General features: G+C 40.0%; 1 protein-coding gene across 2 annotated transcripts in view; it reads right to left on the bottom strand.

Moving 5' to 3' along the window:
- The window catches only part of engase (endo-beta-N-acetylglucosaminidase), a 72,607-nt gene that overhangs the window by 35,925 nt on the left and 16,727 nt on the right, over positions 1–19,955 (bottom strand). For both annotated transcript variants that reach the window (XM_059948609.1, XM_059948610.1), the window contains exons 6-10: positions 19,703–19,851; positions 17,100–17,265; positions 13,130–13,233; positions 12,563–12,671; positions 3,273–3,460 (exon numbers count right to left, since the gene is read on the bottom strand). In XM_059948609.1, coding sequence (XP_059804592.1) covers positions 3,273–3,460; positions 12,563–12,671; positions 13,130–13,233; positions 17,100–17,265; positions 19,703–19,851 — 716 coding nt within the window. The remainder of the gene's footprint in view (positions 1–3,272; positions 3,461–12,562; positions 12,672–13,129; positions 13,234–17,099; positions 17,266–19,702; positions 19,852–19,955) is intronic.

Below are 19,955 nucleotides of genomic sequence, written 5' to 3'. Positions count from 1 at the left end.
TCAATCACAAATGAGCATAATCGAAGATGAATAAAGAGACATATAAATGAGGCGAGAAACAGACTTAGCTACAACTGAACCCTCACAAGTTCGCTTATTGATAGTTTAAAAGAGCTTCCTCGCTGGAGGATACAGCAGTACTCCCATACCTGCCGCAATGTGACAGAGCTTTCTCCAAGATGCTAACTTCATTGTCTTAACTTCTGATGATATATAACTATCTTCTCCAGATCACTGAACAATACCAAGGAACAAAAATTCGAATGAGCTGGCATGTTTCCAAATAGTACCACAGAGACCAAAACACAAGACTGGAGTTTTGTTTTGTTTTGACAAGTCAGTTTGAAATATTTCTATAGGTGGTGTTTAGCACTTAATAAAATGGATGCTGGGGAGTATTTAATAAATTCAATTTCTGTCACACACAGGACTTTCTAGACTCAGTTGTCAACAGATTAGGCTAACTAATTCAAGATAAACGCAGTTGCCTTTCTTTATTAAAGTCAGGAAAACAGATTTCCTGAAAAGGATCTTGGAGTCTAAAAAGGCATCATTACATATTGAATTTGGATAAAAAGGATAAACAATGCTGGGAGAAATATTTTTAAAATAAAGGGTGCAATCAGCTTGCTAAAAGAAAGCAACTGTGGTAACTGAACATAATTGCTAGCACAACACTATTACAGCACTAGAGATCCAGGCTCAATTCCCACCACCACCGTTAAGGAGTTTGTTAGTTCTACCTGTGCCAGTGTGAGTTTGTCTCCATTTGTCTCCCGCGTTCCAAAGATGAGCAAGTTAGTAGGTTGCTTTCAAGAAGGAGCTGGATAGATATCTGATGGATAGGGGAATCAGGGACTGGGTATTGATAGTGAATGATCAGCCATGATCTCAGAATGGCGGTGCAGACTCGAGGGGCCGAATGGTCTACTTCTGCACCTATTGTCTATTGTCTATTAATTAGTCACAAGGGTGTAATTGAGCAGCATGGGCTCATTGGGCTCTTGGGGCTGGAAGGGCCTGTTACCAAGCTGTACTTCTAAAATAATAATTTAGATAATACAAAAAAAAGATTGTTCTATTGCTTTCATGGTCTTTGTTTGAAAGTCACATGACAGCAGTTAATATTAGAATTTCACAACACTGAATGCACATCCAAAACTTTAAAAGGTAAAATCACCGTATGATCAGAGGATTAAGTTCATTTTCATTCAGTTTCATTCAGAGAGTCCTTAAAATCATAGTATTTCATGCTACACAGCAAATCAAATGACCTCAATATGATAAGTGGTTACCAAATCAAAAACTAGCCAGCTGGTGGTGTAGTGGCATCAGCGCCGGACTTCAGAGCGAAGGGAGCTGAGTTCGAATCCAGCCGGCTCCCTTGCATGCTTTCCACCCATGCTGGGTTGAGTGTCAAGCTAGAACTTGGCCTCGTAAAAATAAGAAAGCCTGCTAAAAAAACGCCGTCACAACAGCATCCTGATGATTCCACTCGGAGTGAAGGGCAAAAAAAAAATAAAACTGCTCATAATAACTTCTTCCTACAACGTAAATGGTACCTTCCACTGCAAACACCTTTTCCTGTATAAACCCATATTACCTCATACACAAGGAATTGTAGAAGAACCCAAGTTACAAGTTAAGATCTTTAAAATGGTGGATTAGCAATCTCCATCATCTGGGATCCCCACCACCCAGATCTCCTCTCACTGCTGCCATCAGGAAGATGGTCCAGGAGCCCTAGGACCCACACCACCAGCTTCAGGAATCGTTACTGCCCCACGGCCATCAGGTTCTTGGATCAAGAGGGATAACTTCACTTGCCCCATCACTGAAATGTTCCCACAACCAATGGACTCACTTTCAAGGATTCTTCATCTCATGTTCTCAATATTTATTGCTTACTTTATTATTATTATTATTATTATTATTATTATTATTATTATTATAGTTTGTTTCTTTTTGTCTTTGCACAGTTTGTTGTCTTTTGCACACTGGTTGAATGCCCAAGTTAGAATGGTCTTTCATTGATTCTGTTATGGGTATTATTCTGTAGATTCATTGAGTATACCCTCAAGAAAATTGATCTCAGGTCTGTATATGGTGATATATATGTACTTTTATAATAAATTTACTTTGATCAGGGAAAGAGCAGAAAAGTTAATTTATCAATAAAATAATAACAATTCTATATTTTAATAACCAAATTACTATGGCCAGACAACTGTAAGATGAAGCTTTATTTGAGAGGGGACACCTGATAAATCATATTTCCTCTGAAAAACTGAGAAGAGTCCTGGTAAATGAGCAAAAGCAGAACTACTCCAAAGTAAACATAGTCCTATAATGTGACCAATATTACTGCTGCAGCCTCTTCCAAGAGCTAGTAAAAGAGAAAATAAAGTAGGCTATAAATATTAGAAGACGTTTAGCCCAACTTGATGAACAATGGGAAGAAAAGAATATTCTTTTTCACCTGAGCCTTCAACATATTCAGCAACAAAAAGAAGAGGAGCTCAAAGCCAACTTGGTGACCAATCCAACCTGAAGATACACAATTGGGGTGGCATGTGCCTAGTAAAACTTTAGAGTGCTGGTGACTTGGGTTCAATTCCTGCCACTGTCACTATAAGGAGTTTGTACATTCTCCCCCTGACCACGTGGTTTACTTGGGATGCTCCAGTTTCCTCCCACAATACAAAGACAGGTTCATTGGTGCTCAGGCAGCAAGGGCTCATTAGGCTGGAAGGGCCTGTTACCGTGCTGTATCTCTGAAATTAAAAATAAAATTTACCCAGCCAGATTTAAAGGAAAATTTGTCCAGCAAATTGCTATAAGCATGATATTGGCCAAACTACAAATCCTTCCCCCTTTACCAAAGAAAATGCAGTGATACACTAGAAGGTCTTATAATAAGTACAGGGCGCACATCTGCTGCAATCATTGATGAAAGTGGTGTAAACTCAATGATTTGCTTCTAGCTATCAAAAACAGTATAAATATTTTATAAATGGAACTGAAAGAAAATTACATCACGACCTAGATTTGGAAAAATTGCCAAATTCTGAGATGCTAAGGCATTACCAGCAGAGTTAAGTGCCATTCCAGCTATTGACTGATTCACTTCCCAGTGTAAGAGCACGAAGTGCTAAAAGAGCACCAGAATAACACATTATCTCGGGGATTTATCAGACACAAACCTGGCCTTGGCAACAAAAAGGAGATGTTAAGAAACCAATAAACCTATAAATATTTGTACATGAGCTAACCTTACAGATACTTCCAGCCTGGTACTCGGGATTAACCCCTTAATTACCAAACTGCATCCTCCATTCCAGGCATCTTCTGAACACCCATAGGTCTTCACTAGACTGTCAACTTGATCTGGCAGCTGATCAACAAATAAAGGTTGAATTTCCTGAGTGCTTAGATTAAGCCAATTTCCAGTAGTCTCCACCTGCAGAAAATGACAGTGGTAATTAACACAGACTGTTGACAGGAATTTTTGAGCAAAATAAGCACTTAACTCCAATTTATACTGACTAAACTTAAAACATAAACGTGTTAAATCATTACGTTGTTTTGTTGTAATCTCAGCCAATGTGTTCATTTTCCAGATCATTTTCAATCATACCCACAGCAGAGCATAAGGAATACCTTCATTGCAAAAGTGAACAAGCCAGCATTTATTCAAGAGTCTTTCAAAACCTCAAGCCAGTCCCAAGGCGCTTTATGGCCAATTAAGTTTAGAAAGTATAAACACAGTTGTAATGCAAGAAAAGCAGCAACCTTGAAAGATAAATTTTCAAGTTCTGAGAAGTTAAGGCAATACTGAATGAGTCAACTACTAGTCCAACTATGACTGAATAACTTCCCAGTATAAAAAGATTTCATAGTACTGAGTTGACATTGGGACAACTCACATTAACTAGGTATTTCTCAGAAATAAACATGGACTTGAATAAGAGAGATGGGTTACATGTCCAGCTAGTGGTCACTGTTGAAGATAATTGGCCAGAGCTTCAGGAAAGCCCATCCCCACTACACCCCAACCCATGCTCTTTCCTGAAAGAGTGTGTCACATATTATAACATTCGCTTGAAGGAACAGACAGTGCCTTATCTTAACATTTCATCTAACTGCTGCATAGGAGTCCTGGCTTAGAGGTCTGTGCGTCCCCAGTCACCATTGTGTCCACAACCTATTAAGTCAGGGGGATAAGTTCTGTCTCTGAGTAACTATTTACACATGAAAGTGCTGCGACACACTCTTGCGTTTGGGTCAAAACAGGTAAGAACAAGTAAAATTCAGTTCACCAAGCATCAGATATATGAATACAGTCTTAAAGTATGAATTAAAAAAAATTTTTTGATGCTTTTAAATAGCACACAGATATTCTAAAACAGTATTTATAGTAGTGTATAAAGAGGTATTTCAAAAGTTTGCCGTCTAGACGAGGGGTCAGCAACCTTTTTGCTTCTGTGGGCCAGATCGCGTACTGTATTAATGAGCAGACGGTGGGCCAGATAAATGCTATAAAAAACTTGAAATATGGGAACTATCCATTTAAATACATCTAATTATGTTTTGCCTCAACTTAATGAATAACACATGCTAGAAAATCATTTGTGCTTAAGGTTGCCCACCCCTGATCTAGACAATCTCAATTCCTTGCATTTTGTGTACGAGGAAATGAAGTCTGAGGACATCACCTCCCTTGTACCTCAACAATCAAAATACTCATTTCAGAATGATATGATATTCATTGAATACTAACCAAAATAACAAACAAGTTCATCTCTAATCTTCTGGTCCTTGGCCTCGGACCCCCATCTTCAACTGACTTCTAAACATCCTAACTAGCAGGTCTCCATTGATTAGAATTTCATCTAACCTCTCTAGCTTCACCTGTCACCTTCTAGCTATCCTCATTCCCCTTCCCCCTTTAGTCTGGCATCTTCCCCTTTCCTTTTCAGTCTCGAAGAAGGGTCACTGCCTGAAACGTCAACAGTTAATTCATGTCCATGGATGCTGCCCAAGCTGCTGAGTTCCTCCAGTATTTTGTATGGTTTCCTTAAAATTTCACCCTGATCCTCGACAAAGTGTGCTCAATCCCCTGTTCTACTTGCTCTTTAAGTTTGCCAATACACCACCATATCTGCTGGATTAACAACATTAATGAGACTGAATCAAGAAAGGAATAGCAAACCTTGTACCATGGTGTAAGAACAACACCCTAGCCCTTAACATCTACAACAGGGATGGGTTAGGGTGGGTAAACAGATCATCAACAGAGCTGCTATGAAGATTGTCAACTGCTTCAAGTTCCATATTACCAACATCGTCATCTGGCTCCTTCACACTGAAATAGTCATCAAAAAAGTATATCAGCATTCTGTATATATTTTCTTGGGCCTGAGAATATTTGGTTGTCCACAAGAATTCTCGCAAACTTCTAAGGTGTGCTGTAGAATGTATCCTGAAAAGTTGCCTCTCAGCCCTGTGTAGCAACTGCACTGCCCTTGAGCACTGGAACTATAAAGTGTTAAAGCAGCCCAGTCCATCACAATCTGGTCACTTCCTTTCATCCAGTCCTTCTTTGCGGTATGCTGGTTTAGGAAGGGATCAGTACTGTCAAGGAGGCCTATCCTTTCTTTTTCTTTCTTCTACATGCTAGGAGGTTGAAAGCCTGGACATCCAGATAAGAACAGCTTCTTCCCCACTGTTATCAGACTTCTGGCCCCCACCTTCACACGTTGCTGCCAAGATCTCAGATTCTTAATTCCTTGTCTCCCAGTTATTCCAATATTGTCACTCTAGCATTTCTTTTTATAACCATAAAACCATATAACAATCACAGCACAGAAACAGGCCATCTCGGCCCTCCTAGTCCGTGCCGAACTCTTAATCTCACCGAGTACCACCTACCCGCACTCAGCCCATAACCCTCCACTCCTTTCCTGTCCATATACCTATCCAATTTTACCTTAAATGACACAACTGAACTGGCCTCTACTACTTCTACAGGAAGCTCATTCCACACAGCTATCACTCTCTGAGTAAAGAAATACCCCCTCGAGTTTCCCTTAAACTTCTGCCCCCTAACTCTCAAATCATGTCCTCTCGTTTGAATCTCCCCTACTCTCAGCCTATTCACGTCAACTCTATCTATCCCTCTCAAAATTTTAAATACCTCGATCAAATCCCCCCTCAACCTTCTACGCTCCAATGAATAGAGACCTAACTTGTTCAACCTTTCTCTGTAACTTAAGTGCTGAAACCCAGGTAACATCCTAGTAAATCGTCTCTGCACTCTCTCTAATTTATTGATATCTTTCCTATAATTCGGTGACCAGAACTGTACACAATATTCCAAATTTGGCCTTACCAATGCCTTGTACAATTTTAACATTACATCCCAACTTCTGTACTCAATGCTTTGATTTATAAAGGCCAGCGTTCCAAAAGCCTTCTTCACCACCCTCCACCCTATCTACATGAGACTCCACCTTCAGGGAACTATGCACTGTTATTCCTAGATCTCTCTGTTCCTCTGCATTCCTCAATGCCCTACCATTGTTCTATTTGGATTATTCCTGCCAAAATGTAGAACCTCACACTTCTCAGCATTAAACTCCATCTGCCAACGTTCAGCCCATTCTTTTAACCGGCATAAATCTCCCTGCAAGCTTTGAAAACCCACCTCATTATCCACAACACCTCCTACCTTAGTATCATCGGCATAATCCAATTTACTAATCCAATTTACCACCCCATCATCCAGATCATTTATGTATATTACAAACAACATTGGGCCCAAAACAGATCCCTGAGGCACCCCGCTAGTCACCGGCCTCCATCCCGATAAACAATTATCCACCACTACTCTCTGGCATCTCCCATCTAGCCACTGTTGAATCCATTTTATTACTCCAGCATTAATACCTAATGACTGAACCTTCTTAACTAACCTTCCATGTGGAACTTTGTCAAAGGCTTTGCTGAAGTCCATATAGACTACATCCACTGCCTTACCCTCATCAACATTCCTCGTAACTTCTTCAAAAAATTCAATAAGGTTTGTCAAACATGACCTTCCACGCACAAATCCATGCTGGCTACAGTACTGGCTACAGTATTTTGTACTACAGTATTACCATCTAGCTGTTTTGTGCTTAACATTGCATTTATTGGTACTATTTATTATTACCATGGTTACTGTTTACTCTGAGAGCTTCATGTGAATAAAGAATTTCATCGCACCCTGGTGTATACGACAATAAACCAATCTAATCTAATTTGTGCAAGTGTCCAATAGAGACATAAAAATAACAGAGTGCAAGAAAAGAGTACAGATTTATTATCACATCAAAGGATCGGGTTCGTTAGATTGATCCCTTGTTAAGTTATCCCAATTCAAACATGAGATAATGTCTTTGAAGTCACTCTACATTATATGCAGCAATACAATAAGGGGATCTTGGATAATTACATTGGTAAGTCAATGTACTAATTTATGCTTAGCCTGCAGGTTGCAGAGATCTCTGCTTGCTCTGAAATTTGGTATTTTGCACATTCAACAAAACTTTTTTTTTAATTTAGAAATATTCCCCAAGGAAGAAATACTACATGGAATATTTATAAAAGAAATATTTAACAAATGCTGTTATTTCTGTGACTTGCTATTCGAGTATCCGTCCTTTCCTCATTCTGAGTCGCGGTGCCAAAAGTTTTCTTCTTATCATCAATATTTAAACTTAACCCAGATGGTACTGTCTCTATTGAAACATTTAATGGCAATTTATATAACTCTTTTAACATCACAGGATGAGATCTGTTACTTGAAAACTGAAAAGAATGCTGCTCATTTACACTCATTATTGGATATTCATTTAGCAATAATCATTCCTGAGCCATTCTAATCAGAGTAATGATGGGAGGAGAAAAATTATAATGAGCAGAATTATTTTCACAAGGCAATAAAATATTCAGGTAAGTAGAAGAATAAATCTGATGCCCCATATAGTCCTAAATAAAAGGAGGGTGTAATCCTAATCGTCAAACAGATAGTTATGATTGAGGAGTACTTACAACTGAGTATCAATGGATCCCCAGTGTGTTAGATCCCCATTAGGTTAAATAGTGTTTGCAGATGGCCTTTAATGTTAATTTGAAAGTAATCTTAAGAAAATAAATTCTTAAATAAATGAAAGAGGCATCTAATGTCTATGGTGCATGTTACATGCATCATTAGAACATTAAAACTATGCCTTACTCGGATAAAACTAACATACTTTAGTTTGGCGCACAAGTACAGCATCTGTTCTCAAACCAAACAAATGTCTCTGCTGCATCTAAAGTTGTACAATGAGAAAAACTACCCTTAACATCAAGATAGCAGTCTGTCAATTATAGGTCGGAAGGGGTCAAGAAAAGCACCTTTCAGTAACTTGAGCCATATCGGAGTTTAACAAGCATAGGCATGATTTTCAGAGACTAACCATCGAGTCTCTGCTGTGAGACGTGCTGCAGAGAACTCTACAGTGGAGGCACTGGGAACAGCTGATAATCAGTTATCTCCAGATGTTTTATAAATGACCTTTCGCTATTATGAGGTCCTGAACAAAGCTGGACGGACACTAAATGTTACAGATGAACATATAAATTAGAAACACAGGCCACCTGGCCCCTCAACCCTATCTCTCACTTAGTCGATTTCTCCAATTGCAAGCATATTCTTGTCTACCCCAGTATCCTTTCGCCCCTTGCTTATTAAGTATTTATCCATATCAAAAATACTCAAAGATTTCCTTCGAACTTTAAGGAACTTCCAAACTCTCGGGATTCTCAGGAAAAGAATAATTTATCTTAATTGGATGAACCATTTATCTTAAGAAAGGGTGATCCCAAGTTTTGGGTTCTACCCAAGAGGAAGCATTTACCCTCTGAAGACCCCTCATGTTTCAAACAATATCCTCTCACTCTTCTAAACTCCAGCTCCTATGAGCTAACCCTACCCAATCTTTTCTCAGAATTACATGCCTTTTCCAGGTAGATTTTCAAGACTGATACAGAGTTTCCACCCTCCTCACCCACCCCTCCACCACCGTAGAAGCTGCTCAACCCAGTAAGTTCCTCCAGCAGAAGTCAACTCAAGTTTATTGTCATTTCGACCATAAACTGCTGGTACAGTACACAGTAAAAACGAAACAACATTTCTCCAGGACCCTGGTGCTACATGAAACAACACAAAACTACACTAGACTGTGTGAGACAGCACAAGGCTACACTAGACTACGTAAAACAACATAAAAACTGCACTAGACTACAGACCTGCACAGGACTACACAAAGTGCACAAAGCAGTGCAGGGCAGTAAAATAATTAATAAACAAGACAATAGACACAGTACAGGACAAATTACAATATAATAATAAATGATGTAGATGTCAGTCTAGACTCCGGGTATTGAGGAGTCTGATGGCTTGGGGGAAGAAACTGTTGCACAGTCTGGTCGTGAGAGCCCGAATGCTTCGGTACCTCTTGCCAGATGTTAGGAGGGAGAAGAGTTTGTATGAGGGGTGCATGGGGTCCTTCACAATGCTGTTAGTTTTGCGGGTGCAGCGTGTGGTGTAAACGTCTGTAATAGTGGGAAGAGAAACCCCCATGATCTTCTCAGCTGACCTCACTATCTGCTGCAGGGTCATGCGATCTGAGACGGTGCAATTCCAGAACCAGGCAGTGATGCAGCTGCTCAGGATGCTCTCGATACATCCTCTGTAGAATGTGGTGAGGATGGGGGGGTAGGAGATGGACTTTTCTCAGCCTTCGCAGAAAGTAGAGATGCTGTTGGGCTTTCTTGGCTATGGAGCTGGTGTTGAGGGGCCAGGTGAGAATCTCCGCCAGGTGAACACCAAGAAATTTGGTGCTCTTAACGATCTTAATGGAGGAGCCGTCAATGTACAGTGGACAGTTGTCGCTCCATGCTCTCCTGAAGTCAACAACCATCTCTTTTGTTTTGCTCACATTCAGAGACAGGTTTTTGGCTCTGCACCAGTCCATTAGCCGCTGCATCTCCTCTCTGTAAGCTGACTCGTCGTTCTTGCTGATGAGACTCACCACGGTCGTGTCATCGGCGAACTTGATGACCTGATTCAAGCTGTGTATTGCTGCACAATCGTGGGTCAGCAGAGTGAGCATCAGTGGACTGAGCACACAGCCCTGGGGAGCCCCCGTGTTCAGTGTGATGGTGTCGGAGATGCTGCTCCCGATCTGGACTGACTGAGGTCTCCCAGTCAGGAAGTCTAGGATCCAGTTGCAGAGGGAGGTGTTCAGGCCCAGTAGGCTCAGATTTCCAATCAGATGCTGAGGGATGACTGTGTTGAACGCTGAACTGAAGTCTATGAACAGCATCCGAACGCATGTGTCTTTTTTGTCCAGGTGGGTGAGGGCCAGGTGGAGGGTGGTGGCGATGGCGTCGTCTGTTCTCCAGATTCCAGTCTGCAGTCCTTTGTGTCTCCCTTATTTTGAATCCATTTTCCCAAACGATAAATAGCAATATCGCTAACTTTACTAAATATTTGTAGTACCTACATGCAGCCCTTTGGTGATTTATGCACTGGGTCACCAGATCCTCTGTACCTCAGAACATTAATGATTCTACCACGTAAAGCTCCATTCAAAATTCCTTCAAAAATTAAACACCCCACGGCAACTTGCAGCCGGCTCAGGACAGACAAGTTGCTGATAACATGCTGCACGAGAGTCAGGTAGAGATCTTCTCTGCATCAGTCTCATAATAGCACCAATAACAACATCTCCCACCATCAACATGTTGGAGAGAGCTGGTGTCATCAGCGAGAGAGTAATAGAATCAGCCAAATGAACACAAAAACATGGATTGTAAACATGTAAAGGAGACATCCCTCCTAATCATCTCAAACTTACATGACTCAAGCTAGGAATATATTAATTAGACTATTCTTAATCAATCAGGATGAGTGAAGCACAGCACATTGATGATGGTGTTATGAACCCCAGTTTCAACACTTGGGACGGTACGTGATGTACTGGGAATCTGTGTGTTATGTACCCTAGAATCTATTCTTGGGACAGTACGTGATGTAGTGGAAATCTGTGACTTTGTTTCTGTGAGTGTCATGCGATGACCTACCCCAACAGTATAACAGGAGCAGCGCAGATTGCTCCGGAGAGTCGAGTATGGTTTCAGTCATGGAAAGACACCAGCGAGCAGAGTCGCTGGTTTAAACTCTCCAAGTAGCCCAAAGCGGTGAGTTGAGATCGATCCAGAGTATTGATAAATGACTCTCACAGTTGCTGCAGTTTCAGAGAAGAGGGGAGAGAAAAGGTTTGAAACAGAAGAAACCAAGTGCTAAAGAGATCACTATTTGGACTCTCTCCAAGTAGCCCGTAAGGGTGAGTTTGATTCCATTAAGTAGCCCGTAAGGGTGAGTCTGATTCCATTAAGTAGCCCGTAAGGGTGAGTTTGATTCCATTAAGTAGCCCGTAAGGGTGAGTCTGATTCCATTAAGTAGCCCATAAGGGTGAGTTTGATTCCATTCAGCTAAGAAAATGTGGTTGTCACATAGTTAATCCACGGGAGTGGGTTCTCTGGTGAGGGAAAACCTTTGTGAATACCACGTGTGTGCTAACCCTTGACTGGGTGTGGTAGTTCACTGAAGAAGGCAACCCTGAGGCAAATCACTGTTGGAGTGACTTCGTATGTCGTGGAACTGGATCCTCTAAATGAGGATTTTTGGCACCCACTTTGGTAAACCCCTGCAGGGTCTCGGGTGTGTGATGACCAGTCCTGGAAAAGGGACGTCTCCTGTCAGTTACATGGTGAAATTCTCACTTTTTGTGTACTGTGTGTCTGCTGAATCGCCTTCAGAAAGGTACGGTGGTTATTTCTGGCGTAAGACTGCGAGACTCACTTCTTCGCTGTATTTTGTATTTCCGTCTCTTTGCTACACTTCGAATCTAAAAGTCTCTCCTCTCCATTCCCCCGTGTATCCCTGAAACTTTCTGAACTGACATTCTGAGACTGTGCTCCAGTAAGACTCTGTTAAGAATTGTTTCTAAGTTTAACTGTTTGGGAGCTATAGACGCATAGCGCTGTTAACTCTGTTTTAAGTTAGTCACTTGTTTAATTTTCTAGGTTTCTCCTTGAGTGTTGATAACTTCTGTTGTTTTCCGATAATATCCTGACTCCATTCCACATCTATTATTGCTGGTTCCACGTAACAATGATCACTACCAAGAGCAATCTACTTAGAAGTCTCTGCCCCCATTACCCACTTTCACATTCAGGTGCAGCAGAGGTAACAATTAGTAGCACTTCATAGATGATAGAACTCAAAAAGCAGAAGACCAAGAGAGAGCTTTTATCACCATGGCTCATGGTGATACATTAAAGAAAAACAGTGAGAGCAGGTGAATCGGAACTGAGATTAATATTCTCACTGTGACGATACTGAAAACTGTACACAGAAGATGAAAGAGTGAAATCCGCACCAATAAGTGGTTCATTCAAATCCTACCTCTCCATTCCTGTAAATATTCTTCCCAAAGCCTTGACAAAATGATGTGACAAGGGGTAGCGTGCAGATCCTGTGACTGTGCAAGTACTCAATCAACAAACTCCAGAACCTAGAGAGGCAACAGATCCCAAAGCATAATATTTTAAAACGTGATCAATTCAGTTGATCTTTGACAACTTACATATTAGTATCATAAACTGCCCAAGGTGTTTCCCAGACTATAAAAACCCAACACCTATCAATTACGTTTTTAAGATGTTTCATAAATGAGAGAGTGTGGTTGATATTTGATAGGAAAACCACCAACCAGTCCTATCGAATTCTCCCTCTTCCTAAACCCAGCATGTCTACTCTTTCAAGAGGACATATAGTTATCCTCTACAGATACCACAAAACAACAAACACTGCCTTACGCAAGTCTCTCCGCTATTGAATCCAAGTTACCTTATCATAAAGTTGCAAGTGATGTTGAGAAGTAAATATTATTTGCGTAAATGTGCAGGTTTTAAAAGAACTTATCTATAAATACAGTAATAGTAGTCATAGATTCTGTAATTCAAAACTTACTTCAGTTGGTTTTGATGGAAGCGTTCCTTATCCAGAGTCTCATAAACCCATCCAGGAGCAAATATAGCCCCTGAGAAATTGTACTTCCGAATCAGCTCAAAGGACTGGAAAATAGTACAAATTATCTTAAAAATACTTTGAAGTTAAAAATATCACAAATAAGAAAAGCTGAGAATTAGAAGCTTTCAATGGTAGTTCCAAAAAAAATTTTTGAAGTCAAATAAATTATCCTTAGCACTAGATATCCTCAAAGCAAAATTAAGCCAGGGTTGGTACAAGTTGAAAAACAATACACACGATGAATGCTTGAATAAAAATGCCAGGATAATCTATTTTAAATGTTACATAATCATATTTTACTCAGGAAAAGTTTGGATTTCAACTATATCCAGGTTATTTCATATCAGTCCAAAAATCTGACCAGGCACTTGCTGCCCTACATTAACCTTGTGAAGCCAACATGATATCTGTGTCATGGTCAAATCTGAGTCATTAATCACCAGACAGCATTCCCTTCTGATGCTCCTAAGGGAATGTAGCCACTCAATCTTAGTGGCACCCTTCATCATTCACTTCCAGTTTCTGTTTGGTCTTACTCAAACTGCACTGAACTAGGATGCCTAGGGGTTTCTTGGGGACTGTCACTTACCCAAACATCTACCCCTGCCTAACATCTACTTACCTCAAAGCCATGCACCACCCTACCCATCCATTACAATGATCCATAATACCTGCAGACCACACTCCCCGATCTTCCGGCCTCCAATGCTCCAATCCCTCCCATTCTCCAATTTCTCCTTCCAACCACAAAGGCCAAGAGCCATTCTCTCTTCTGACTGAACCTCTTATCAAATGACTACACCAGTCCCTATACCTGCCCAAAGTGGGCACAGGCCCAGCTCCCCAAAGGCAAATAGAGAGAGCAGGACTGGTCCTCACACATCCTCTAAAGTGTACAATACCCAGAGCGATGCAAACTATTGTGCCAGTTACAACTGGAACTTGATCAGGCAGCCCACCTTTGCAAATTCATCACAAATGTAGACCCAAAGTTTAGTCAATATTAATTATGGTATATTCTCTAAAAGAGTCTTTGCCCAACAGGTAATTCTGAAATATCTCTGAACATTAGCAAATGATATGCAAGATAATGGTTTGAAACTCTACATGATTATACAGCCACCATCAGACTGCAGTGCCTCACACACAGGATGTTAATCAGTTCCCTTTTTGTTTCAAGCTAATAGATGAAATAAGGTGGAACAAGAACTGTACCAGTGCTTTGGCATTCATTTTCATACAGCCTGAATACACGAAGAGGCAGGCAGAACCTCCATTCATTGCGGCATCGTGACAACAGCTGAATATTTATGCAACTTTTAAGTCGACACAAATCATCTCAATTACTAATTTGCTTCAACAAGACATTATCAAAAAGACATTTATCAACCATAGTACTGTAGTTAATTGCGCCTTTTCACATTCATAATGAAAATGTTTTATTGTTTCCTGGTTTGATACTTGGCTCAATTATAATCAGTATATACCCTGCAACACCCCCATCTCCACAGTAAGCTCTGAAAGTCTAATTACAACCATAAGCCTCTACTTTTTCCTCATTGAAGACAAGTTAAAGGTCCTCTTTGAGCAAGCTTTTGGTTATCCCATTGTCTTCTAGTACCCAATTTACTGTAATGGATCTTGGGATGCTTTGCTGAGTAAAAAGTATTACAAAAGGTAATTAAACATGAAAGTGACTGGCAAAACGGTTTCTCCTTATGACTGACCTTGCTCCCCAAATCTGATCTTTATGGTCAAATAAATTTAATGTAAAATAAGTTTTATGTAAAATAATGAAACTATATCAAAAGTTATATTCAATGCAGAAAAGAATTAAATCCTTCCAAACTTTCTATCATGCAATATTTATACAAAGTGATGGACACAGTCAACATGTCAGGCAGCAGCAAGAAAACCCCAGTTAATGTTTCTGGTTCTGGTGAAGGATCTCTGGCCTGAAATGTTAACTATGATGCTCTTGCCGCAAATGCAGCCTGATGTGAGTGCCTCCTGCGATTTGTTTTTATTTCAGATTTCCAACATCTGCGATACTTTTGATTTATAATTTAATGCTTTGGCAGTGCATAAAATCTACCTCTAACTAATTTCTTCTCAATGTGGCTTAGGACAGACAAACCCACTTACAAAAACAACTTATTCCAGGACAGTTCACCTGACAGAATTCAGCCCCATAAACCCCCAGCTGACTTTGTTTATACTTCGGCATCACATACATGATACTTTACATGTTGTACATCACAGAATCGTTTTCGTTTTATAATCCTGCTTAAGCTCTCAAGTCTTCTTCTGCCAGTCTCTGAAATTTCAATAATCTCCCTCAAAAGAAAAAAGGCAGGTCAGCTTTTAAAAAAAAACTACACTCCTAAATAGTGAATTCAGCCTCCAAAACTTTTAAGGGAGGCATACTCAGTTAACACTTCTAAATGCCAGCTCAAAACCTATTTATTTAGCCTTGCTTTTAACTTGCATCATTTTGACTTTAATTTTTATGTTTGTATTTTATCCTATTGTAAAGCACTTTAAATTATATCAATTATATGAAGAGTGTTCTATAAATTAGTACTATTATTTAACTACCAAATAACACCTGCAAAGAAAAATTCCTGTTTTACAAACCTTTGCTTCAACCTCTGAACATGAAAAATGTCAGCTGTGCTCAGCCACAGCTTGTTACATTCACTAAAGGCACAAAGGCAGGATCATCTGTGAATTTTGGACCGAAAAAAGGCATGGATTTCTGTCCGTCTCAATACAGTGGCACAACAGCAGAGGGCAGCAAAAAACTAGCATCAATATTCTCAAAACAAAAGGGACCTCCAGCATCTTATTTATTTGGGCACAAAAGTTAAGTAAGGACCTACGATTGTAAAACTATCAATTCATGATGACCCCAATTACGTTTGTATATTCTATACAATTGTTAAAATCAGAGGCCACATCACCACCTTCTTGATTAAAGTCCCTTTTAGATAGTCTAACAGAACTTCAATAAAACACAGTCCAAAGGTCAATGCCAAGACTTGCAATAAATTGTAAATTACTTAACAATAAAATTACATTAGTATTAATGCAATACAATAATCCCACAAAAGGAAGTGGATTCAGCCCAGTACATCATGGGCAAAGCCCTCTCAAACATTGAGCACATCTGCACAAAATGTTGTTGTAGGATATCAGTGTCCATCATCAGAGATCCCCACCATCCTGACTATGCTCTCTGCAATCAGGTAGAAAGTGCACATGCCTCAGGACTCAGACCACTAGGTTCAGGAACATTTACTACCCTCAACCATCAGGCTCTTGAGTAAAAGGGGATGATTACACTCACTTGCCCCATCACTGAAATGTTCCTACAACCAATTATCTCACTCGAAAGACTCTTAATCTCATTGTCTAACGTTCTTGTTATTTATTGCTATTTATTTATATTTGCATTTGTACAGTTTGTTGCCTTCTGCACTCTAGTTGATCTATCATTGATCCTATTATGGTTACTATTCTATAAATTTGCTGAGTCTGCCCATAGGAAAATCAATCCCAGGGTTGTATATGGTGACATATATGTACTTTGATAATGACATTTACCTTGAACTTTTAATATAAATTACTGATAGCACAAGATAAATTATACACGGCCAACAAAAAAAGGCCAAGGTTCATACCATTAAGTCATATAGAATGTCAAGTTGAAATAGGCATCTTTGAATTTAAAAATAGTATAAGACTACTGGCATATTTTTTCTGATGTGTGTAGCAAATCATACAAATCAGATATTTGCATGTCTAGTTTGCAAATTCATTTAAATATAGCAACATATTTTCAAATGCATATAAATGCTGGGGGAAAGTTAAATAAGACATTGGAATAGAACTCTAAAATGAGCATTACCCGATTGGTTTTAAACCCTCCTCCTATAACCTCTCCTCGGCCAAACACGTCAACTCCAACATAGACGTCAGCATGACGACCCTCCACCAGTGCCGTCACTCGCTCGAGATGCTGCTCCGTCCAATTATAGTTCAGGAAAATACCATCACAGGAATCAAAGAAAACTCTAAACAAGAAATGAAATGTCTGGAGCACCAAAAGTACAATTGTGCAAAGCTGAATGAGTTTTTGAAACTCAATCCCCTTTGAAACAACCCACACTGTACTATTCTACAAGATTAGTGTGATAAAACCATTCTTTTTTTTCAAACTACCTATGGTAAAACATTCTTCTGGTCTTTTTTTAAAACTTCTCTGCTCAACCTTAACAGTAATCTGGTTCTATTAAGAATTGAGCCTCATCTATCTAAATTGTTAATACTCATACAGATTGTTTCTTCAAGGCAGCTGAAGGAATATAGTGTAAATTTCACAGCGGTGACTGTATAGTTCTGCTCAATCTCTTAGAGATTCTGACGATCACAGCTATTAACACAGGGATGTTGTGACAGACTCTCTGCCTCAATTATTGTACTTATGCCCAAGGTATTATAAATTATTTCCACAAGCAATCACCTCTTACAAAAGGTCCAGAAGCCAAACAAAAATATTGCTCTTTGTCAGAGCCATGTATCTGTTGCTATCTGCTTGGCATTCTGCGTTACACATTTATTATAGTAACTAGTCACATGAGTGGGGGGTTGCTAAAAGTGAAGGGAATAGGTTATGTATTCTTGCTTATTTTGTGGCATTACTAGCTTGGGACCGGCAGAGGTCATATCTTTTGATAACTGCTGAGATAAACACTTAATAATGCTTAACTGTGTGTTCGCTAATTATTAATAAAGGATCAAATACAGGGCTCGACTTTTGGAGCAATTATTGGAGCTGTGGACACGTCACACAGGAATAACACGGTCATAGGCGAGCAGCAACTGTTTTGTTTTGATTTTCGATTAGTTTTGCCGCTACACTCCTAAATCACTGCTGTCAAAAGGCTTATTTTGCTAAAAGCTCAGAACAGAAAACAGCTATTTGCTGAGTGCACTGTATAGTGCAATACAGAGTAGGCAAAAGAAACCAAACAGGCCTGGAGCCATTCCCAAGATCTGCAGTCAAAAGATTAAGGGTTTGAACTGATTTTTGGTCTGCATGGTTGTTAGGTTGAGTGCATGCATGGGGAATTTATAATCAGTGCATTGGGAAGGTTTGTTGGATGAGATTAAACGGCTAGAGAAAAGGAGTGGGTTGTAAAAGCTGTTACTGTTCACGACCGTAAGACATGGGAGCAGAATTAGGCCAGTTAGTCCATCGGATGGGCTCCGACATTCCATCATGGTTAATATATTATCCCTCTTGTCTCCATTCCCCTGCTTTCTCCCCTTAACCTTTGATGCCCTGACTGATCAAGGGCCTATCAATCTCTGCTTTAAATATATCCAATGAATTGGCCTTTACAGCCGTCTGTGGCAATGAATTCCACAGATTCACCACCCTGAGGCTAAAGAAATTCCTCCTCATCTCTGTTCTAAATGAACGTCCATCTATTCTGAGACTGGGCCCTCTCCCACGATAGGAAACATCCTCTCTATATCAACTATCTAGTTCAAATGGGAAAGTCAGGTAAATAATATATTTAGAGAACCTACCTTAACCTGTCTAGGGAGGTCCCCTTCATGGCATACAGATTTAGACTCCATAGATGTTTCCAAAATCTATTTCTGTGCAAGTAGCTGATTAAATTCACTGAACAAATAAAAATCCCAGAAGGTACATCTAGGCGTAAGCTGCATATCAATGGATGCCATTGTGAGGTGTTCCATGCTTCACTCTTTCAGTGCAGAGAGATTTCCCAGAACACACAACTCAGACTTTACAGAGGTTTCACTTGGTTTACCCCACCAAAACTGAATCAGCATACAAAATCTTGGATAACGCAACCAAAAATTTTATTTTATCAACCCCTAATTCATGGCATTTGCTGGAATTTAGAAGAATGAGGGAGGAAATCTCATGGAAACCTATTGCATATTGAAAGGCCTAGATACAGTGGATGTGGAGAGACTGTTTCCTATAGTGGGGGAATCTAGGACCAGAACAGAGGGGCGTCCCTCGAGAATGGAGACGAGGAGGAATTTCTTTAGCTCGGGGCCACGAATCTGTGGAATTCGTTGCCACTGAAAGCTGTGGAGGACAATTCATTGAGTGTATTTAGGGTGGAGGTTGATGGATTCTTGAACATCAGGACATGAAAGGTTACGGGGAGAAGGCAGGAGAACAGGGTTGAGAGGGAAATGGATCAACCACGATCAAATGGTGGAGCAGATTTGACAGGCCAAATGGCCTGACTCTGCTCCAATGCCTCATGGTCTTATATTTTGTACAATGCTCTGTACAGATCATGATGCATTTTGATTCAGGCCAAAATCAAAATTGACTTTTCTAAGTGGGGATAGGTCAGACAGGACGTAGAACTATTGGAACACTTGTACAAGATAATGATCAAATGCTAGTACAGCAGCAAGTTAACACTTATACAGATGATTCCCAGAACAGTCACTTACCTGTTATGCTCATTCAGCTCATTCTGCCAATGAAGAACACCAGTCTCCAACACACTATCATACCAGATAACCAGGCCCCAAGGAACAGCTTGCTGCATCCTGGTGCGTAGATGGCGAAGAAACTTGGGCATATTCTTTACTGCAATGGACTGAAATATGTAGAAAAAAATCATATTAGACATGCATGCTAATCTCTTAGTTTACTTCATTGGTTTCTTAAGGATACTAAATATTTTGGAATTGAAAGTGTGCA

The sequence above is a fragment of the Hypanus sabinus genome, chromosome 23 (assembly GCF_030144855.1).
Source record: "Hypanus sabinus isolate sHypSab1 chromosome 23, sHypSab1.hap1, whole genome shotgun sequence".
In the NCBI taxonomy this organism is placed as follows: domain Eukaryota; kingdom Metazoa; phylum Chordata; class Chondrichthyes; order Myliobatiformes; family Dasyatidae; genus Hypanus; species Hypanus sabinus.
Note: the sequence above shows the minus strand (reverse complement) of the source record. Positions and strands in the feature narration are given on the sequence as shown.